Here is a 23,272-nt window from a genome sequence, read left to right as displayed (position 1 = left end):
CTGGTCAGGGCAGCAAGGGGCCCCCGAGCCCTCTGCTGCCCACAGCCACCACCGGGGCTCTACAGTCCCCACAGCGCTGGGTTACACCATCCTCCTGCTCTCATTCAGGAAAAGCCCAGAGCTACCACGTTCTCCGTTGTTTCTAAGAACTCACACTCCTGGCCACTGAAGTATTAAAGTTAAGGAATGTTTGAGCCTTCGGTGTAATAACTCTAAAATTTTTAAAACTCTGGATCTTTAACCTATGCTGAAAAACCCTGGCTTGCACTGCTGCTCTCACTGACCGTTTCAAAGCCTGTTGGTGTACCTGTCCCTACACCAAACCCAACCCATCTCCCGTCAGGCAGCAGCAGCAAAGGCTCCAGGAAAGCCCAGATGCCGCTTCCTCAGCCCCGTGGGCAGCGGTGTGAGGCCAGGGGACAGGATTTCCCCAGGACACCCAGGGACTCGCTGTGACACTCAGCCAGAGCGAGCAGTGCCCGACACACACACACACACACACACACTCCCCACTGCTGTGGGTTTGTGTTGGGGTATTTCTGTGCCCCCAGAAGGACTATCCGGCACTGACACTGCATGCAGCACAGACCACAGAATTCTACTCAGCTGCGACTTGTGTAACCACGGCACATTCTACCCAAGCAACCCCCCATCCTGCAGCGGATGGGATATTCGGTAGATTCGCTCGCGTTAGGATATCACATGAACTAATCGTGGGCAGCGGTGTGAGGCCAGGGGACAGGATTTCCCCAGGACACCCAGGGACTCGCTGTGACACTCAGCCAGAGCGAGCAGTGCCCGACACACACACACACACACACACACTCCCCACTGCTGTGGGTTTGTGTTGGGGTATTTCTGTGCCCCCAGAAGGACTATCCGGCACTGACACTGCATGCAGCACAGACCACAGAATTCTACTCAGCTGCGACTTGTGTAACCACGGCACATTCTACCCAAGCAACCCCCCATCCTGCAGCGGATGGGATATTCGGTAGATTCGCTCGCGTTAGGATATCACATGAACTAATTGACAGTATCTGCTGTAAAGCTGCTGTATCCTTTTTAGATGCAAATGCAAAAAGCTGCAGTTGTAACAATTTTTAAGTAAGTTCCAGGGGAGTTTGATAACATTTTGGGGTAAGCTGCTTCACTGGGTCAGAACTTCCTCACAGGCAGTGGTGGGTTTCTGTTTGTTTGGGGTTTTGTCGTTTTATTTGAGCTTTTGGGTTAGAGAGGTTTGTTCCTATTTTTTTTTTTTTAAAGTATTTTATGTGCACAAAGTCATAGCTTAGCCCATTTCTTCGGGTCCCAAACATCTCAGCCAGTCTGTGATTTACATATACATTTGAAGAATTTTAAATTGCAGTTTCGAGCAAGGCCCCTCTGTTGGACTGCAGAACATTTGGACACAACCCATAACATCCAAGCATAAACACAGATGAAATTGAATCCCAGTATAAGCCAAGGTTAAGATCTGGTTATGAGATCGGATGGTTACCAGTTCCTCCAAATTCTGCTAAATTCCAATTCCAGTTCTGCTAAAAGCAGAATTCCCTTCCCTAAGCCCATACAGTCAGGTGTTAGGCAGAACATTTTGACTTTTATTTACTATCAAGTACCCAAATCCCATTTTAAAGCGCACACACACACTCATGGTACTGGCACGTTCCACCGACGTGGTTCACAGAGGTATTAAACGGTTCACCTACTTGTGGAGAGGAGAAGCAACGTTTTCATGCAGAGATACTCCTCATATGAGACTTGAAGCCGGGACAGCTCTCGGGCAACCATAAGCATATGTTTGCACTGTTCATACATACAGGGGAGATTCATCCTCTGCCTGAGAAAAAAGAGTATGGAAATTAGTTACGTGCCTGCTACCCAAAAAATGTACATCTCAGTCTCTCCACGACTCATCGGAGAGCAGCGGAGGTTGTAGAGGCAGATGACAAGCTCGAACACGATCTGTCCCACAGCAAAACTATCTCTGGTTTTCTCCAGTGAACCCGCTCAGGGCGACTGCCCTCGTCACCACGTACAAATGCTGGCCTAGACCCGCCGCATGCGGGCAGTGTGACGTACGAAACCCCGGTCTTTACCAAGGACTGGTCAGTAAACTCTGTTATCAACAGACAACACAGAACAGTTCACCACAAACTTGATAAAAAAATCAAGTTCAGGCACTGTCTGACGAACTTCTTGGAAGTCTGGCAGTCCCAAAGTATTGAGTCTGTGTAAAGAAACATGATGGCACACTACGAGAGGAGATTTCTCCAATTTTTTCAACACCTTTGAGAAGTCCACCTAAATTAACTCATATTTGTACCAGTGATAGCATTAACTTGCCATAACTTCCTGATTTTCAAAGTGACTTTATACTCTTTGTATTCTGTTTACGTTCTTAAAAAGAAGCCCAGTACTGCCATTAAATTTTGTTCCCTTCACGTGGCAATGACAAGGTTTGTAACCATAAGTGATGCGTTGACAACCAAAGGAGGCTCTTGGACACCACTCACTTGGAATCGGAATGACAAACGTTACATACTTAGAAATTTTTATCTTTTTTTTTTTTTCTGGCTTACTGAAACCCTTACTGAAACCCTGTCACGCCAGGAACTCCTCCTTTTATTTCGTACCCCATCTGATGCAGTGATCCTCTTTATAGGTGCTTTTAGAGCTGGTTCCTGAGAACACCGCAGCACTGCAGCTTTGGGGGGGGAAATAATCAGAACAGAGTCAGGCTGAAGAAGCTACGAGGGATTTACGCTCTTGTAGAGGAAAAGATAGGCACAATAGTACTTTTCAAAAGCAGTGACCACACAGTCCCGCTGCAATGAGGCCAGCTATTTATTTTCATTAGTAGGTGTCACCTTTTCTAAGACATCAGCTATGAAAATGTTACAACCAAAGACACAGATAAAACTGAATCCCAGTATAAGCCAAGGGTAAGATCTGCTTATGAGACCGGATGGTTACTAGTTCCTCCAAAGCTGCAATCACTTTTCAGTCCTCCCTTCCTTAGCCCTGAAGATCTACACCCTGTCCCTTCTCCAGCATTCCCAGACACCCTGAGTGAAAGCAGGACACACACTCGCCTTTTTCAAGGTGCGAAACCCTGAGAGTAATGGGAATTCAGGTGGGTTTTCAAAGACAGAAAGAGATAGAAGCTACTGAAACTCTATTAAACCAAATCTAGTCTAAATCCCCAGCATTTCCACACACTGGCCAAGTCATGCCGCACGCGACAGGACGATGGGATGGCACTGCCTGACCCACAGACGGCACATCCACAGCCTAGTCACACTGGCACTCTGTTCAGACTTCAGCAATCAAGGGGTAGCAGCGAGCACACGAAGCGCACACGGATGTTTCTCAGGGCACTTGACACAAAGCCACTACTCGGCCAGTTGGCAGATTTTCTCCTAACCCCGCTGGGCATCTTAAGGCATCAAAGGGCATCTTAAGAGATTTCAAATTGAGCAATTTAAAGACAGTCCATCACAGGGCTCAGCAATTCTCCTCATGTACAACTGTTACCATTTCTGGGCAGAAGGTTAAAATAAACATTATGAAACGGGTCGGGCTGTCATTTAGTTCTATCTGCTGTAAATGCCATCACGCCGCCAGTCTGAGAAGCACCATGAAGACACGCAGATTTTTGATAATATCAAGGCTCTGCATGTTGCAGCCCTCAAAAAGCAAGAGGGAAGCAGAGCCCCCTCCCTTCGGAGGAGGCAGAGGGCACCGACGAGCTCTGCACTCTGCCCTGGCAGGCAGCAGATCCAGGCTGTGTTGGACAACGGGGAAGCTGGTTCACAGGATAGTCCTTATTGCTGGAAGAGGTCCCAGCCTTTGCCCCCACAGAGGTCCTGGCCAGAGGGTATCAGATGGGTGGAGGCACAGACCAAAGACTCAGCGAGGAGCTGGGCCTTTGGGGCTCTCTGTTCACTCCCTGCCCAGTTCCACTGGTGCCCTCCCTGCAGAGGGCATTTAGTAACTCTCTGAACTAAGCTACCCACACATCAACCAGGCAGCATACTGGAGGCGCTATACTTCGCCCATTAAATAGAGACTGTACTTAGCCATAACCTCACACAGGCTTCGCTTCCTTCTCAGCAGAAGCTCTCCACTGAACACACTGCCTTCCTGGAGGCTCTGAGCACAGCTCCGGTGTTAGCCAGGGCTGGTGGTCCCGGGAAGATGTAAGGTCTGGCAGCTGCCTGTATCCCACGTGAGCTCAGAGCTGCTGCAGGCAGCGCAGAGCTGAGACCCGGGGGGAGCAGCAGGGAGCTCCCCAGTGACAGAGGGCAATTGCAGCTGCTCGATGCCTTTGCAGTTCTTGCTAGTCAAGTGAGCCCTGAACAGCCGACTGACGGCATTCCACCACTTGTGAAGTGATCCTGCTTTAGTGGTCGGAAATCTAGTCCCACTTGCATCTCCTGCTTGTTCTACAGGTAACACTCCTCTGCTTTTGTCACCAGCTACCTCTGCAAAGAGCAAGAGCTGTACGTTCTGCCCCAGTGCAAGCCCTGGGACCGTCCGCAGGATGTATGAGTGTGCTCTGTCTGGGATGCACGCTGATGACAAAAGCAGGGGATGATCTTTAACACCGCTGTGAGTCACTCAGCCCAGCTACATCTACAAAAGAATAAAAATCATCAACAAGATGCTACTATTTGGAAAACCAGATGATACTGGCTCCACGGAATTGGTTACAAAAGAAAATTTGGAAAAAAGTTTGGAGGAAAAGAACTGATAAAACATGGCTTATGAAACCGTGATCACTGGTGATTCTTCCTGCCCAGTAACACCAATGCAGACACTGCGTGGCACGTCATGTTACCGGAACAAACACGACGAAGGAGCTGGCCGCAGACCTAAGAAGAGCAAAGAGCTCAGATGAGGATTGGGCAAGCGGAGCCCACATCCTAGGAGGCAGGACTTGTCTCCAGCCAGGCAGCAAGTCAATGGTGTTTGCTACGGGGTGAACACGAGTGTGCACTCGCTGCTGCTGCTCACGCTCACGTCACAGGCACTGTGACGGAACTGGAGACCTAAAGCCAACACAGCAACAGTGCCAGGTCCAACAAGAGGTGGGTTTGAATCCCCAGCTGTCATACCACACTACAAAACCACAGGTTTACACAACCTCCAAACACCAGATGATGGTCTCCAGCCTACGACTGATTAAGCTGCCCAACTTTTCAACAACTCAAATGGAGGGTTTTTTGCTCGTGTTTGTATCTGTATAAGAAGATACTCATTTAGTATATTATACGGCCAGCTGATACAGACATTACGCCATGGGAAAAAAGAAGGCATTCTTCTAAAATGTAAAGCTTGCCCAATACTGACATGCTAATCCACTGAAGTATGGATTTCACCCAAAAATGAAGTACAGGAATATAATCTAAAGTATTTTCCAAAGCCTTAAAATAACCTAAAATACATTTCTGCCCCTCCCTTGATGAAGGGCTGTGGAAGCCTCCCCTCTCCCCCTGCCTGCCTGGAGATGAAGACCCGTCTGCAGCTGCTCTGCGTTTCTCCCTGTGCAGAGACCCAGCTGGGGAAGGCAGTCCCAGTTGGACACACTGGTGTGCCTGTGCCAGGCAGAGGGAATGGAGCTGGGAACGGGGTCAGGCAGTAACTGTCACCCAACAGATTCCCAGCCATAAGGGAGCACCAGCTGTTTCCCCTCCTCCTGCCCAGCTTTACCAGCAGCAGTTCGCCAGCGTGGGAGCCCTGGGCTGAGGGAGCACCACCGACCTCCCTGCCTCATGGGTGAGTGCCTGTCACACTGTGTGGGTCACCCCAGCACTGGCTGCTTTCACTTCAAGCCCTGGATCAGCTGCAAGAGCCAGGAGTTCAGAAACACCACGGGAGCAGGAAGAAGGATGAAGTGACCTGTACCCTTGCAGAAATGACAGCTGGACCTTCAGATCTTTCCCTCTTTTGGTTTTGTGGATTGGGATGAAGACACAAATGCCACATGTATGGATGGTGACCCTTTTCTGCACTCAAATACCATGAGAAATAATTTATTTTCATGCCACTGCAACTTCATTACCCACCCCATCAGACGTATCAACTTTGGATATCCAATAGGTGATGAACATTATTCAAACAGATCGGATGATTTTCCTTATGGTTTTGTTTCCCCCTAAATAAATGATAGGAGTACAGACATAAAAATGGAATATTCGATGAATATTCAATTTTAGGAGACGACTGGTCAAATGACCAGGTTGCCAACGTAAGACAGAGTTAATTCTCTTTCCCACCCCAGACTGCATTGATGATACTCAGAAAATTCAGTTAGGGAGGAATCTGCCACGGCACTGATGAATAGTGGCATCCAGCACTACCACAGTCCAAGCTACCTGAGCACTAAGCAAAACAACTCCACTGACTTCTGGGAAGCTTTTGTGCGTTCATGGTAAGGTCTTTATGAATGCTAAGGGTCTGTTAGCTGACAGTGAAGCATCACAAACCTCTTACAGGGTTAGAAGGGTTCTTTGCGTGGAGCAGTTACACAGAGCCATCTAAAAACTGCCGACATGAGCTAGTGCACCCTGCTACTCCCTGTAAGTCAATAGTAACAGCACAGGAATAACACTGGAAAGGGCTGGCACAAGGATCAAGCACCTGATGTTGCCCAAGTGCTTGAGCAGATACATGAAACTGCAGAAAGTCTTATTATCCCTCAAAAGAATTCAACCTAAAAAAATACTTTGCGGTTATGTCCATTGAAATCGTCGGGCTTGGAGAGCCCTTTGAAGACAGAGCTTCTCTCCTGAAGCTGCAGCCACTGAATTCTACCCAGTATGAGGGCAAGTCTTTAAAGGTCAGAAACCAAATAAAGTGAAGTGTTTCTAGAAACCACATAAAACTGCTGGAATGAAGACACGAGGCTCTATAAAGACATAATGTGATTTTAAGATGCTTGTCTGTTCCATTTCTTGATTTACATTGTAGGTAATTCCAGCTATACTTCTCTTATAACCCTCCTGTGGGTCAACTGGTTATTAGTACGCCAAGGAATTTTTGGGGTGAAAAATAAGCTAAATGTCTTTTAAAAAAAATCATACTGTGGAAATTGGAATAGGTGTCATTCCACATACACAGTGAGATGTCTATCATGTGTAACATGACACAGACAGCTTTGTTTGATGGGAAAACTCAAATTAGGCAACAGAATTCAACCCCATCCACCAGACAGGCAAACACCCACCCCAGTGAGTGTTTGCCACTGTTCTGTCAGGCTGAACTGACACAAGGCTGCACAGGGGGCTCAGGCGAAGCCTGGACGTTTCTGCCAACTCCTCACCTTGTTTATGCTTCCACCTAAGAAAAACAAGTCCTTCAGAATCTAAAGGCTGCGGCTCGACGAGACGGGAGAGCTCCTGGAATTACTGAGCCTAACACAGTACAGGTAAGGACATAATGTTGCTCTCGTCCTCCCCTGAAATACCACTTTGAAACTGCCATTTACAGACAGGAAGCCAGAACCAGTTCTTAGTCACAAATGAAAAACCTTCCTACAAGGAACAGACCTGTAGAAATGCCATTTGCGGGTCTCAAAAATTACAAGTCTGAACAACTTATTCCTCTTTATCTGCGTGCAGGAATCTGAAACCACCAAACAGGAGCCAAAAATCCGAGGCAGACAGCTTCAGCTGACTGCAAAACCAGCCTTGATCCAGGATTTCCAACGACCAAACGGAGGTTCTGATTGTTACACACACACCATCTTCATGGAACTGCAGAGAGCGAAATCAAGCTTTAAAATCTACGAGGAAAACTCACTTTATCCCTATGAATCCAGACAATTCACTGTAATGTTATTAAACGTTACGACTGGGTTTAGACTGATGAACTAATGGAGTTGTTTTGACCTTTAGAGGATGCTGTTTCCCCTATGGATTTTACAAAGGTTAACAGCTGTTAATAAATACCAGACTCTTACATCAACTGCACCAACTTCCTACTCTACCAGGTTCCCAGCACACCTAAACCATCCAGCCAGAGCTTTAGGGGTGGTGGGGGGATGGAGTCGTCGGGGTGGAAGATCACACCAAGACCAGCGTTGAATAAAGCCCCGCACAGTCTCTGGGGGACGTCCCGCACCCCAGCGCTCCCTTTTGGACGGGGGATCAAGCACCGAGAGCGGACACCTCTCAGCAGTACAATCCAAGAGCGTTTTTTCCTGGCTGTCCACAATACCTTTTGTCCTACCCAGCGTTTTAGCACCACCAAAGGCTCCCCGAGGGCGCTGCCCCTCCGCCTCCCCCGCGGTGCTGCGCTGCAGAAGCTTCCTACAGCTCAGGTGGTGGTTTTATGTATTATTCAGCGTTTGTCCTGCTGACCTCGGAGGCGGCTGTATTTTATTGATGAATGGTACATAAAAAGTTATGGCCAGAGAGTTTTATGGGTGACGTGTAGCACCAGGAGAAGAAACTGCAGTTCTCTCTGTCTACATATTTTACTGAAAACAGATGCCATTTTGATAAGCAGCTTCGGTACCAAAACTGTAACTGGAGTGAACTTGAGAATTCATATTTACTCTAACAGGGCAGCCCTGCAGTTACGGCGGGTTTTGAGTACCCGCACGTACGTGGCTGTAAAGCTCTGGAGGTTTGACCCACTGAGATAAAACAGCAGGAGACCTCTGACTTACAGCACATTATTACACTTATTAATGACAACATCAATTATTTCAGTTCCACCACACAGAGACTATTTTACTCCAGAGGCACATTTTAAGAACTTTCATAAACACAAATGCAAGATGGCCCCTCACCTATCATCTGCTCCTCACCAGTTTTGGAAAATTATTATCATTGAGAAATGATTACAGTTTATAAAAGCTTGGGCAAACATTTACATTGAAAAAATAAAGGGAATAAACAAACATGGAAAAGAAGTAGTCTGAAATGGAGACGGTTAATCTCACAGAAAATGTAACTTTCTTTTTTTTAAACAGAGGAGAAGTTTGGGAGCTCTGGTTCTGAAGTGCAACAGGAACAAAACCATTACGACTACTGCCTCAGAGCTTGCCAAAGGGATTGGTAGTGGCTCCGTTTTAAAGACAGGAAAACAGAGACATGAATAACACCGTGTCACTTGCAACACTTTTTAAATTACTGTCAGTGAACCTGTGAGGCTGAAGAAGTTTGTTGGCTGTTTGTGTCAAAGGCCCTCTGTAATCATATTTATCGGTCTTGGTCACCACACCTGGACTATGGCACTCCATGAACAAAATCCAGAGTGACAGCATCACCGTAACTGGGCTCTGCAGGGGGGTGAACTGAGTTTGGATGGCTCTGGCCAACAGCCTTGAAGACTCACAGCCACAGGGTATTTTCAGCAACTAATTCGAAGGACAGACACAATGCCTCGATGGGCTCTATCAACATCCCCAGCAGCGCTGGGGTTCCGAGACCCAAAGCCCCCTGGGCAGGTTCGTCACCGCCTGCAGAGACCCCCTGCCCCTGCTGCAGAAGTGGCTTCTCAAACCCCAGCTGAAGGACACGGCTGCTAAAACGGCTTCAAAGCAAACGGCAGCAGCATCTGGCAGACCAGACAAGTTCTTCCACTTGTAACCTTGTCTTTTCAGCCAGGTTTTAATCAGGCTCAGCTATAAACCTCTGACTGACCAGCAGCTCTGTGAAACGGCTAGGACCATACTATCACTTCTGTACGACAAACACGCAGAACGTCATGCGATTTGGCAAATTGTTCTCTCCATCCCAGATGTATTTTTAGCTTTGACTGTGTTGGCTCTGATAAAATGAATGATTACAGTGAAGGGTGCAGGAACAGTCACAATATGGAACTTTTCAGTACAAACACCTCCCACAAAACTTCTTGGTATAAATACAGTTAATATCTAAAATACGATCCTTTCATTTGTCGTATTCAAAAAGGCTCAGCTCTCTGCTGAAAGAAAAACAAGTTGCAAATGACAGACTGATGTACGATTGCTGCAAGAACTTGCTACCCAGTGATTCAGCCCTCAGAACCCAGCAGCGCCGCGTGGAGTCGAGCACCAGCCCGAGAAACCTGGAACATGACTCACGTCCTACTTACTCGTTAATGATCAGATCTGGAGCAAAGCACAGGAGGTTTCCATTGGATTGTTTGTATGATCTCCATCCCAAAGCAAAAGCCATTAGGAACATCCACGAGTACTGCAGGAGGGTCATTTGGTCATCCAGGTGGAGGTTTCGGAAACCTGGAAAAATAAGAATTGAGGTGTGACCGTTATCGGCTGCAAAAAAACAGGAAAACACTCCCCGAACTTGGAAAAGGAGCCCGGTCATCAGCAGCACAGCTTCTGCATTATCAGCTCGAGGCTGTAACTGGGACGAATGGGCCTGAAATAACAACAGCATTTCTTGCCACACTATGGTCATCTGATTAAAATACTCAAGTATTTTACATTGGATTTTTGGTGGAAGAAGAAAAGAAATTAGAACAGCGAGAGGTTTCTTATGAGAAAGTTCTTGCTGGATGAAAAAAAAAACACTTTAGAATGTGTGCAAAACTTCAACCCCTTTTCCAGCCTCTGAAGTTCCACTCAGATCCTCAGAATGCCACTGAGAAACCCTTTGTCTATGCAAAAACGTTGCCTAAGTGGACCTGAACGTTTGTAACCCTTCGACTCCAGTTACTCCTTCGGGACAATATGGCTATGCACGAGACTCGAGAGGATGCAGCAGAAAGCTCCAGTCTGACAGTGCAGCAGCTTTTCACCTGCAGCACTGGTTCCTACTGGAACCTGCCCTCGTTCAGCAAGAAAATACTGGGCCCTATCGAATCATTGTGAAAGTCTGAATTCAAGTTGTTTTTAATTTGATTTTATTAAATATCTGACATCTGAAGAGCTCCGAACAGTGCTGCCTTCCGAAGATGTGCAGACAGCCTTCAGCAGGTTAATGAACAACTGAACCTGGTATCTTCATCAGCTGCAAAAAAGGCTCCTGGCTGTGGAGCCAGCAGTAAATGCCGTTCGCTTCTAAAGTACAGGCGAAGTGTTTCAAAGTTATTTCAAACTTACTGGGTCAAATCTTGAAATCTTTGCTCAAACCCTCCTCAGGAAAAGCCTATTTTGAAATCCCAGCGAAGGGGTTTGGCAACCAGTGCTGGCTCACTGTGAGCATGTCTGAGGGTGCACAACCAGTAGCAGCATATACAAATGAAATACTCATGAAGAACCACCTTGGCAACCGAAAAAAAAGGAACAAAAAAGTTGATAATAGTTCCTGCTAAAAGAGAGAAGACTGGAGCTTTCATTAAGAGCGTATGTTCTAACCCGAAGGGTTTGTGTAACGAGGGGAACTGTTCAGCAGAGAGGATGAACACAGACCTGTTTTACAGAAAGGGCATCTAAATTTGTATTTGCAAATACCAGATGGTCTCCTGAAGACTTGTCCCGGAAGAAAGTGCATGCCCAAGAACTTCTCCCGAGGCAGGCCGTCATTAATCCAGCGCGACTCCCCACGGCAGACACAAATCCCTATTCACCTCTCTGCTGGACACATATGTTTGAGTCCGGTCTTTCTTTCCTGCTGTTAGTTTATTTCCCTTCCCTCAAAAGAGACACCATTATGACTCAGAAATTTGATTATCAGACTCTTTTTTTTGGCAGACCTGTTATGTGATGTTATTCTTGGGCAACAGAAGCTCTGAGGAGGTGGTTTTGCAAGAATTTTTGAACGGGTCGCTAACGATACTGCCTAGAAGTGGAGGGAGAAAGCCACTAGGCTTTGTTCGCTCAGGAATACGCAGTTCCTCAGCCTTTCTCTTGACCCTGGCCTCTCCCAAAGGCAGACCACGCGCTATGTCCAAGGCTGGGATTTGTCATCACTTCTGTAAAGCAACTGCTGATGGTGTCTTCAGGTGGGAACCAAAATAGCACCAAACATTACCTGCTCCCCGGTGAGTCAGCTCAACCGTGGAGCTGCTGTGATCATCTTGACTTCCACCCTGGAACCGGATGCTCAAATGCCTCAAAATATTTCTGCCAAGAAAGTTTGGTCCAGATGACCCCTGAGGTCCCTTCCAGCCTGGGATTCTGTGGCTGTATTCCCAGCCAAGAAAAAACTACCAATACGGTGAGGGGTACTAAAGACCCATCCGTGGATGCAGACCCAGACAGGCCAGTACTAGTCTACAAGCAGCACTAGTCTGCAAAAGTCAACAGATCCTCAGTGCAAAAATATTACAGAAATAATTACCTAAGAGGTGGAGCTAGAGCTAATAAGAACAGTTCTCTATATTACTTTTAAAAACAAATCTCTATTTTCTTACGGATTTGAACACTTGATGGTCAAATGGCTTGAGTACAAAACTTGTAATCCTAGTAAGTACATTTTTGTGTCAGTTTTTTCTGCTTTTCCACCCCAGAAGTGTTTGAGACATGAATAAGCCCAGATACTGCTAAAGCTCCGTCTGTGAAGGCTTTGAAGGACCCCAGACACACAGACAGGTTATTGTTACAACAAAAAGGCCGCACTTTGTACTGAATTTGCTCTTACCCGGGATTGCCTTTGCCCACTTCACTGCTGCGACAACCTGCCGCCCGCCCAGCATGTTGAGGGTGGAGAGGATGCGCCAGCTGGAGTCAGGCAGGGTGCTGTCGTAGCCCGAGTACAGCACCTCCGGCTCGATCACCTCCAGCAGCGAGACCAGGGTCGGGGTCAGCTGTGGCAGGGACGCGGGGACGATGCTCTTGTTCCCAGGTGTTTCCGACGCCTCCCGCGTTCCCGTGGCGCTCGTCTGCTGAACACCTTTTATCTTCTTCTTTGTTTTTCGAGCTAGGAAAGTTTTGGTAAGTCGCAGGTTAGACAACGGAAAGTGACCACGTGGCAAAAAAAGGGTAACAGAGGAAATGCTGCTTTCGACTTCCTGCAGCTGGAAACCAGGCAGTTGAAAGTTTAAAAGCATTTTTTTCATAAAACTGTAAATAATTTTATATTAATCCTAATTAAACTTCTTCTGAAAGTAAGTTTATTTTATGTTTTAACGGAAGCTGCATTTACGCTAGTGTTTCAGGATGTTAAATAACGCCTGCAGGTTTCTCACGAGGCTGACCGTGGAGCACTGGAATCCTGCAACTGCCATTACATGCAACATTTCAGTGAGGCTTCGTGTGCCAGCATGACACCTCTGTGGAAATATTTGCAGGACTGCACCCTTTGTAAGTTCCTGAAAAATATGCGGCACAGAAACCACGCAGAAGAAAGGAAAAAAACCTGTATTTAATGGGTAAGAAGTTACTCGGTCTCTCGAGCCAGGGAAAACATTTTTTTGGAAATGCTGGGCAGGAGGAGACTTTCCTCTTGCCAGCTCTCTGGCATATAAATCATCGCTGCATAATTAAACCATAAAACTCATTCGCCAAATAAATAAAACATCACACAGAGATGTTAACTGTAAACTACAAAAAGCTGGAGCAACAATTTTATTAGCGCGCTGTCGATAATGGAGTCTCGGACCCGGCTGTCAGCGCTCCGGGAGGCAGTCAGCTTCGCTGAACACTCAAACTCACGGGAGAGACCCTGTTCTTTCCCTGTGTCTCAATTAATTACTTGATTTCTGTACTGGAACTTCCGAGATAAATCAGTAGCACATAAAAGCATCGTGTAACGTGGTTTCACATTCAAGTCTCTACTGCCCTATTCAGGATCTCTATCGCCAGAGAAGCACCGGCCCTGCAGCTTAGCTGCACAAGACCCCCCCGCCTCCTGACCCCGTTTCTCCCACTGGTGAGGACAGAGACTTCAGCAACTGCTACAGACAATTCTCTCAGGACTGGGTGTAAATCTCAGCTTCCCAAAGGCTCCTGCACGGGCCACCCTTGCCAGGACTGCCACGGGGGAACAGCAGCAGTTATCTCTGCGGAGCGAAGAGCTGCCTGTTACTCTTATCTGGATTTTGAAATGGCTGCTCCAAAGTCCTTTCAATGTGCTGCCTTTCTTCGCCCCACTATCCCTGTTCTCAGAAGCAAACAAACTGCTTTGACTTAGACGTACGTGCACGTGCCTTCGGCTTCGTGCAGACACCTGGGATGGAGCACTGCCAGCCCGGAAAGTCTGGTGAGATGATAAATGAAAGAAATACCTCTGATAAGAGGAAGTATTATGCAGAATTGTTGATTGGGCTGTGCTGCTAGACCTGGCTTAGATAAACTGTTGTAACTCACAAAGGAAGGCTGAATTAACGCATTTCTTTATAATGTAGTTTCAAATAAAAATACCACCAATTTAAAATCAAGCTCTTTAGGGCAGTTACCGAAGATAATCCACACAGATATGCTCGCCCTGGCAATGAAAGCATCTGGTGTTTTCTGCTAAAAACAAACAGCCCCCCCAGCCCCAACCCCTGCCTTCTGGCACCCAGCGCGGTGGTACCGAGTTCCTGTTTTACCGCACACACCTCCTGCCCAAGGGGCAGATGGTCTGAGCACCTGAGCAGGCACTTCACCCTCCGGGAGGTGCTGACGCGTCCCCACCACCACGCCACTGTCAAATAGACACGGAGACCATGCACCTCACCTCTGAAACTGGACTCAGAGTGACAAACCCCACCGCGGTTACAGAGCGGGGCAAGGAATGTTGTTAGGAAGAGGAAGAGATCCTTCAAAAAACTGAAATAAATTCAGAGTGAAGACTGCCGAAAAAAACCTACACGAACTGCCAACAGTTTACCTATCAAATGCAGCACGAAAGGCCAGATGAAAGATGAGATGACTTTTTACCAGCATAAAACCCAGTAACAAACCTTTTTTTCAAACACTTCGGAAAGCAAAAAGGTGCCAGGGAATGCCAAGAGTCAATTAATGATGAAAGCAGAAATGAGAATTCAAAGAAATAAAGGCTGTAGTGCAAAATATTCTACCGTACAGACCCCTGGCACCTGCAGTGGGATAGCTTCCTGCTTCCCCAGTCCCCACCAGCCAAAAACTATGCAACAGAAACAAGGAAGTTCCAGAAAAGGGTGGAAAAAAAAGTAGGGCCAAAGCCATGACTAGCGACAAACCAGACTAGAAGAGAAGATGATCAAGCAACGTGGTTCTAGTGTATGAGGAGCTGCTTTTGCCTCAGCACAAGAGCAGGTAAGAAAACATTGCAGGGCAGATTCTAGCTATTTATTTAAAAACAAGTGAGTCTCCAGCCACTGGTGACACTCTGCCAACAGCAGGAAGGTGGAGCCAGGCAAACCGTGACGGGGCAGCTTTGAGGAAGAAGCTACTGGCAAGGAAGGCCAAGAGAAAGGGTGATGGGGGGGTGGTGGGGGCATTTTGCTCCCTCGCTATTCATGGCTGATAACCATCATTTATGCACTGAGGAGACCCCTGATGACTTTTCAAAAAGAGATTACTGTCTAAAAATGATGCAAATTTAAATGCAAATTTAATTATCTTTTAAACAAGAGTAATCCCTGAACTGTGACCCTAAAATAGCCAAGAAAAAAGCAACTCTTAGTCTCTTTTGCACTTTAGGCCGCCTTACAGCGTTCCTTTCTACGAGTTCTGCTCGAGCACTTCACCATCTGCCCCGTAAATCACGGGTTTCATGGTTGAGTTTCACTGCTTCACACTACCTTGGGTTCTGCCATTTTTGTGCTGCTGAGTTTCCAGATCTCTTTTTCCTCTCAGTCATAAAAGCCTCCCCCCCACCCTGGCTTTTTCCAGCAACTTATATAACAATATCTGTCCTCCAGAAAGTCCCCGTTCTCCAGGATTTTCTGTGCCAAAATTTGGGGAAACAAACTATAGCTGGAAGGGCTCCAAACTACAGGCGGAAAAGTGGCAAGAACCAGACGTCATTCGGTTTTAATCTCCTTTGGTGCAGAAGGCAGCTCAAGTAACAGGTCCCAGAGCCTGTGAGAGCTGGACTGGAGTTCAGCTACGCTGATGCCGGCACGGGGAGGTTTGCTGTTAGAGGAATGTATGTACCAAGCTGCTTTATTCATACAGATAAATGCATGAATGAGACATATGTACTGTGAAAACACCTATGGAGAGAAAAACCAGAAACCACTCTTAACCCAGATTGCATTCCTGGCCACCTCAAGATGAAAATCGTGAGGTTTTGCATTACTCTAAACTGCCTTTAGGCTTTGCTGTTAGCTCCACTAGCCACACCGGCTGGGCACTGACTTTTCTACCCTGGCCACCGAGTCGGCAAGTGGACAAGCCTGTGATCTCCTCTGAAGTTGGAAGGCTCAGGCCATGGGGAGTGTCGAAAGGCTAAATCTAGCTCCTGGACAACCCCATGCACTTGAAGGGTTTATTTGAGAACCCACTGTTGTAGATTTTGGCTGAAGACGTACCCTCACATACTGCACACAGATCAGAGTCACGCCTCAACAAACCAACCAGCAACCTCCGCTCCTCCCTGCAAACCTCCACCATGACATATGGGAGGTACTTGTCACCATGTCTCAGGAGGGGAAACGTTGCAGCCGGTCGGGTTTTTTCCCTCTGCTCTGAAGGACAAGCCAGAAAAACTGGTGATTCGTCCTCCTGAGAGGGGTGGAAGCAGATGAGGAGGAGGGGACACACTATCACACCTCCCGTATGTGCACCATCTATCTCTGATGAATTCACCACTTCCGCCTTACCACAGGCCAGTATCACCACCATGGAAGTGAGACTGTCCGTACCTGGATCTGACAAACACGGTTTTGACATTTTCATTTTATCTGACAATTTTGATTATACAAGCATCACCACGATAACTCTGCTGGTAAGTACTGTAATAATCTCTAAAGCTGAAGGAAAAAATACCAAGCATAAAACGTAGCTGACACTAATCAAAATGTTCAATGCCATTTTACAATGCTGTCACATCTCTAGTTGATGTGGCCTTTGGCTTCTCGTAAGTCATCCAGGACTTAACAGAGAACAAAGATGTACCGGTACAGTTAAATTTATTTTTTTAATCTGTCTTTTCTAGAGAGATTCTGACAGACACGGAAGAATCCACAGCACGAACTAAAATTATTTCCTTTTCTTCCGTTTGGAGACACGAGCCCCACTCTGACTTTAGCTCTGTGTCTCCGGGCTTTCCCTCTCATCTGTGGTTTCGGTGTCAGGTCACTCTCTCGAGGAAGGACGGGCAGGCGTCATGCTTCCCTACAGGAGTTCTGCTGTCTCAGAGTCAGGGAGAAAGCAACACAAGCTGCGTGCTGACAGGAACAAAAAATAACCCTGTTTCGTGCCTATGACTCACTTCTGCTGAACATACCAAGACGGAGCAGCTGAGCAGGGACAGGGAAGGATAGGAGAGACGTTAACGTGAGAGAAACTTCCTTTTCCGCGAAACGCTCATGCGCGCCACGAACCACAGCACTTCCAACACACTGAAGGGCTGCTCAGATAACGGCCTTAGCTTCGTAAGCAGCGCGACCTGGACAGCCTAGGACTCGAAAATAAGAACAGGGTGTTGAGCGCTTGCAGTTACCTTCGAGGTTCATGCCCGCCTGAAGACACTTCCGGTAGCGGCACGCTGGGCAGTTTTTCCTCCGGATTTTGTCAATAATGCAATCGTTCCTCCCCGCGCACAGGTAGTTGTGCTGCCCTGTATTCACAAAGCCAAAGAGAATAATGTCAGAATGGCAGGTGAATCTGTTCATGCTTTCAGTGGTCTTACGGGTCTGGGACTACACAAGACTGTTACCTGTTGTGCTTCATCTCTTGCAAAAATCAGATCAATATCCATACGATTTCATACCTCTATACACCAGACAGTTCTGTCAGATTTAGACACCCAAGCTAGAACACTGAGGAAGAAATCCTATTTTCTCTTGGTTAACACAGGCAAATTCTATTTTTAATACTTTTTCTTCTGTTTCTCAAAGCCATCTTCTACAGCATGTTTCCCATCTCCCTAAAGGGTTTCACAAGAGACATAAGAAACGTTTATAAACACAGCTGGAAAGTCTCTACCGACACACAGACACAGCTCTGCAGACACGCAGACACAGCTTTCACCACCGGGAAAGTCATGAAGCCTTCTCCTTGTTTCACCTCGAGTCTGCACTGGACAACCCAAGTTCTCTGACTTTTTTATGGATTCACAGATTCAGAGCAAAACCGACCCTAGAAATATGGTGACTTGAGCTACATAAACTAAAGTAACTATATGTCTTTGTGGTTAGGAGCAGTAGTACCTAGTCTTCATTATTTGAATTATACAAATAAAGGTCTCAATAGAACTTATGTAGAGAAAGGCTTTACTAAAAGACATCCTTCTCCCAGCGAGGGATGAAGAAACATGATTTTTTGGAGGGCAGAAAGCTGCAACCCAGGCTTTTACGCTCTACTCCAAAGCCCTGCTATTGCGAGAAACAAACATGTTTCCCAAATCCCAAGCTACTGACAATGGAGTGGAAAAATGAAGGGAAGCTGATGCCACCTTCTGCTCCACACCCGACTGCTGCCCAGGGGACCAGCCAGCTGCACGAAGGAATCAACCCCAATGCCTCTGCTGCTCAAACCCAAAGAAACTTCACCAGTGGTGTACTGGTAGAAACTGGGAGTGAGCAAATGGAGATGTTCCCAAGGGGATTTACGGGGACAGGGCATTTCTCAGACACTCCAAAGCTGCAGAGCCCGTGGCTCCGAAGCACTAGGGGCTGAAGGAGCCTTTGCTCATTTGAGCACAGGGGCATGCGTGCTCAAGGTTAGGAATTGCAGGCAAGGGATTCTGGGAGACAAAACTAAAAATGGTGGAGAACAAGGACAATCTGGAGCACAGCAGGAGGCAGAGGTGGGGGAATCTGAAGCCGAGGGGAGGTGTGAGGATCTGAGGCAAGGCGAGGAAGCAGAGGTGGGAGGAGTGGTGAAGACCTGGGTTGGCAGGAGGCGGGGGGTAACATGCTGGGAAGGTGAATCGGGTTGGTTCTGGGACTGGGGAAACTGAATCACGAGGGCTCTGAAGCACCATGAAAATAGGAAGTAGAACAAGATGGCTTTGGGCCATCTGGGTTCCTAAGAAAGGCCCATTTGTGAGAAGAACTGCGTATAAATACACAGTTGATGTCTCACCTTCACCCTGCCTCTTCTCTTCTCTTTCTACAATTTGCTGAAAGAAATAATACACTTTGTATTGATTTTCTAGGCACTGATACTCTGAGTTTCTGTGACTATTTCTGTCTCAGTACACGTAGACAAGGGTGCAAAAAAAAAAAAAAAAAGGGTTTTGGGCTAGACGCTGGATAACCCACGTGCAAAGTCAGCTCGATCTGCACACTAACTGGTGCCTGGAGCTGCTAATAAAAAGGGTATTGCAGAAACAAATTCTTTTTACATATGTTCCTAGTAAGAAAAAGTCTCTAAGAGACAAAAGCAAATTACTTGTTCCTTAAAGTGAATACTAGAACTAACAGATCCTGGAAGAGCTACTGCAAACCTCACAGTATCTGATTGGAAGGATTAAGATTGTGATAATCTGTGGAACAATGACAACGAAAGCGGAGGGAAGCCTTTAGGAGTCTACTGCCATTTTCCTGCGATGAGCCTGTGAACATTTTCAGCATTAATACGGTTGATGTAAGGTGTGGCAAGTTGCACTGCTGATCAAAAGGAATCACCGAGTCGGCTTCCTCATGTACCAATACTTTTATGAGTTGTTAAAGCTTGAGGGCAGGCAAAACCATCACTACGACATCCATCCAGCTGCCATACAATACTGCTACTGGGGGATATCCAGTCACCTTATTGTAATCAAAGATACAATTATTACTTGCTTCAAACACAGAGCCTGGCTCCAAACGGGAGTGCAGCTCCAGACTGGGAGTCACGGAGAGCCCAGGCAGCTCCATGCTTTGCACTTGGTCAGACACTGCAGAAACAGCTTCAGCTTCCCGCAGAACTGACATCACTTCCCCTTGTGACTAGCAAAAACCGTGATGTGAACCTGACTTTCCGACCCCTCCGAGAAGCTCTGCACTTCCCAGCGAGCTGGGAACTGGGAGAAAGCGCTTCTTCGGAAAGGCTGAGTGGTGGCTGCTCTTTGTCAGAAGAGCCTTCCCTCTCCTCCAGTGGGAGAACCTCAACATGCAAAAACGGTAGCAAAAAATGATAGTCTGATTCACTGCAAAATACCCAGGAAGAGCTGCCGGGAGAAGGCACCCGACAGGAAAGCCCAGAAGGTTGTGACTAAGAACAACATAATTCCGGAGTAGAGGAATTACGATCCTTTCAGAGACAGGCTGAGAATATCATCCACCTCTCCTGCACCTCTCTGATACTGAGGCAGAGTCAGACATCGAGGTACAACCTAGTTCAGTAAAAGCCGGCTACTTCTGCAGCCCAGCATCACAGACGACTTATCCTGCTATATGAACTACTGATTCACGGTTCCATCACCTCTGATTCCAGAATGATTTTCTTCCTGTGATTAGAGAGAAATCTCGATGATCCAAACCACACGCGTGTGCCTGTTCCCTAGTTGCCCCTGTGAATAACGCCCATGGCCACGGGGGTAGAATAGCCAATACTGGTTATAGGAACCGTCGTACAACTCTCATCTCCTCAGGTATGTTTACACAGACACAGTTTTACACACAGAACAGCTAATGTTAAACTTAAAAATGCCAAACTTTACAAATCTAATGCACACAGACAAGAATCTGTATATAAACAGAACACATAAAAACAACAGCGAAAGAAAAGGGAAGAAACAAAAAGCCAAGACAACAATAGATCCCTTTACGCGGCGAGTGAATGGGAGCATTTGAGAAATGTAAATGGAATCCGTGCCTCAGATAATACACCATTATCGACGTTATTTACTACGAAAACATCGGTGATGTAATGGGGGGGCTTCTCCAGTAGGATTCTAGCAGAAGCACGGATTCCAGTAAGGTTAAATAGACTGGTTTTGAATGGATGATGCGTATGTGGATTTTATATCTTTCAACAGCCAGGCCCTCAAACCCCGTCTTACCTTCCACAGCTCTCTTGAAGAACACTTTGCAGCTGCCACAGGTCAGGACCCCGTAGTGACAGCCAGAGGCCTCGTCGGAGCACACAAGACAGAGCTTGGGAGGTGGTCCCGTCGTTGCGGAGGTTGTGGATGGAGAAGAGCTTACGTCTGACCTCATCCCGGGGCTAGAAAAAAGCACAGAAGTACTTTTCATTAGGGTCTGTGGGATACTGGCAAACATCATCGCTGTAACTGCAGGGAAGGGATTGCCCTGGTCCTCGAAGGTCGCAGGTCTGCACGCAAAGTGCCCTCGAAAGCAGTTAAACAATGAATTTTGTACCGCCCGAGTAAAGCTGTGTGGATTTTTCACAGCCTGTTTGAGCAGGTCAGGGTTACCTCCCTGACCCACCTCTGAAGCCAAGTGCCTTGCACAATTATCCTACCCCTTAAAACAGACTCTGAAAACTCGTTCTTATTCCGTGTTTCCATTACTGCCATATTCCCTGCAAGCTGCACTGAGTCCTGCAAGAGCTTCACTTCCAGTATCATCACGGAGTTCTCTACTGGGACACCACTATGCAAGAAGCCCAGCACGTTAAGCCACATATATATATCCACGGCCATAAACGATCGTTTCACTCCAGCATTTTAGGAAAAGAGTACATATTCCTGACGGCAGGACGGGGTTTTCCTCACCGGCCGTCTCTGACCGAAGGGTGAGTCCTTTAACAACAAAGAAATCATTCTTAGAACAATAAACATTAAACCCATCGTCATCACCTTCGAGCTGCTTCGACTCGTCAGGGCTGACCCAGCAGGGGTGGTGCCAAAGCTCAGAGGCCAATGTCACCAAGCGTATCACACCACAGCCCGGACCGGCTCGCTGCCTGTTGAAGGCTGCCCCGACACTGCCGGTTGTTAGCCCTGTTCTTGAGTTTGTTTTCACAGTTTTAAACTTTTAAAATGCGATTTCTGTACCGGTTCTGTACTGGTTTTCACAGCAAGTTTTGTCCAGCGGGGTTCCAGCAGGGTTCCAGCCACTCTCCAGATGAAGACAGAAAATAACTTTTTTTAAGGCTTTGGTGCCTTTACTCGGGAACTCTCCAGAATATCCACGTTCCCTGATAAGGGCTGAACATCCACACATGGGCTGGCTTTTGCATAGAAAATTCCTTTTCCTTTCCTCAAGAGAGTCTGACCAAATCTGGTCACACATTTAAAAAGTCCACAGTCCTTAAACGGGCACAAGAACCTTAAAATTCCAGCCCAAACTGAAGCACTCCAGCCCCTGTGGCTCAGGTCACCTCACCTGCCCCAGCCCCACAGCAACTGAGGAATGGTCCCACGGGCGAGTCCAAGGGATTTTATTGTCAAGTTTGCTCATACTGGAGGGAGCTCGATAATAAAGGCAGACTCAAGGAGTGGGAATCTTGTCACTCAGATACGGAGGGATAAAAGTCAAACCAGAATAAACATGCCAGTGAGGGCCACACTTCAAATATGTGGAACCAGAGGCAGAGAAAAGTGAAAATTACTTGTGTTAGGGAAAAAAGTGAGACAGCAGAGTCACGTGAAGTCCTAAGGTACATGTAGACCCCCCTAAAAACCAGAGTCTGATGGGAGCTGGGGGAGAACGTGACCTGTGTCTGAGCTAGAGCAAAGAGGGCTGAGCCGAAGCATAGAACTAGCCAAGAACCCAGCACCAGCTCGAACATGCTGCGATAGCTGTGGGAAGGAGGAGGGAAGAGTAAGAGCAGAACAGGGGTGGTGCGAAGGCTTCGAGAGGAAAGGCTGGCAGAGGGAATTAGAAGAATGAGGCAACCTTGAGGGAAAAGGGAAGAAAAAAGCCCACCCAGGAGCGAACGCTTCTTCCCAGAACTTGGAAAATAACTCAAATCCGTCGCATCGCCCCCTCCCATTCAGAAAACACTTCTTCTACTCTGCTGCCCTACAGACGGTCTGACAACCGTCATCAGTGAGTCTGTCCACCAAAGTGGCCGTAACAGACTGTCCCCCTGCATATGGCCCATACGACGGCTTTTCTGTGCTCCCCAAATAATTTGCCTCCTTTAAAGCTGTAATAAAACGCTTGGCTTGCACAATCCAGCGCTCAACACCCAAGGAACGGCAGAATGTCATTTGACACAGTTGCCTTTACTTGATGTTCTCATCAACACGCATCTTTAATTACACGCTCACCCTCACTTCCACGCAACACGGCCGCCCTCCTAGTGCCGAGGAGCTCCAGGAATGAACGTGGTGGGGATGGGAGCTGCCGTTCGCAGGGCCCTGTCTCCTCTGATGGTGAAATCGGCTGACAGGAGGCAGTG

At 47.2% G+C, this 23,272-nt stretch overlaps 1 protein-coding gene across 1 annotated transcript in view; it reads right to left on the bottom strand.

Moving 5' to 3' along the window:
* The window catches only part of NR3C1 (nuclear receptor subfamily 3, group C, member 1 (glucocorticoid receptor)), a 64,134-nt gene that overhangs the window by 2,201 nt on the left and 38,661 nt on the right, over window positions 1-23,272 (bottom strand). The window contains exons 2-6 of the mRNA XM_010144895.1: window positions 20,964-21,127; window positions 17,475-17,591; window positions 12,543-12,821; window positions 10,093-10,237; window positions 1,713-1,843 (exon numbers count right to left, since the gene is read on the bottom strand). Coding sequence (XP_010143197.1) covers window positions 1,713-1,843; window positions 10,093-10,237; window positions 12,543-12,821; window positions 17,475-17,591; window positions 20,964-21,127 — 836 coding nt within the window. The remainder of the gene's footprint in view (window positions 1-1,712; window positions 1,844-10,092; window positions 10,238-12,542; window positions 12,822-17,474; window positions 17,592-20,963; window positions 21,128-23,272) is intronic.

Source organism: Buceros rhinoceros, unplaced genomic scaffold, assembly GCF_000710305.1.
Source record: "Buceros rhinoceros silvestris isolate BGI_N320 unplaced genomic scaffold, ASM71030v1 scaffold5941, whole genome shotgun sequence".
NCBI classification, from domain to species: domain Eukaryota; kingdom Metazoa; phylum Chordata; class Aves; order Bucerotiformes; family Bucerotidae; genus Buceros; species Buceros rhinoceros.
Note: the sequence above shows the minus strand (reverse complement) of the source record. Positions and strands in the feature narration are given on the sequence as shown.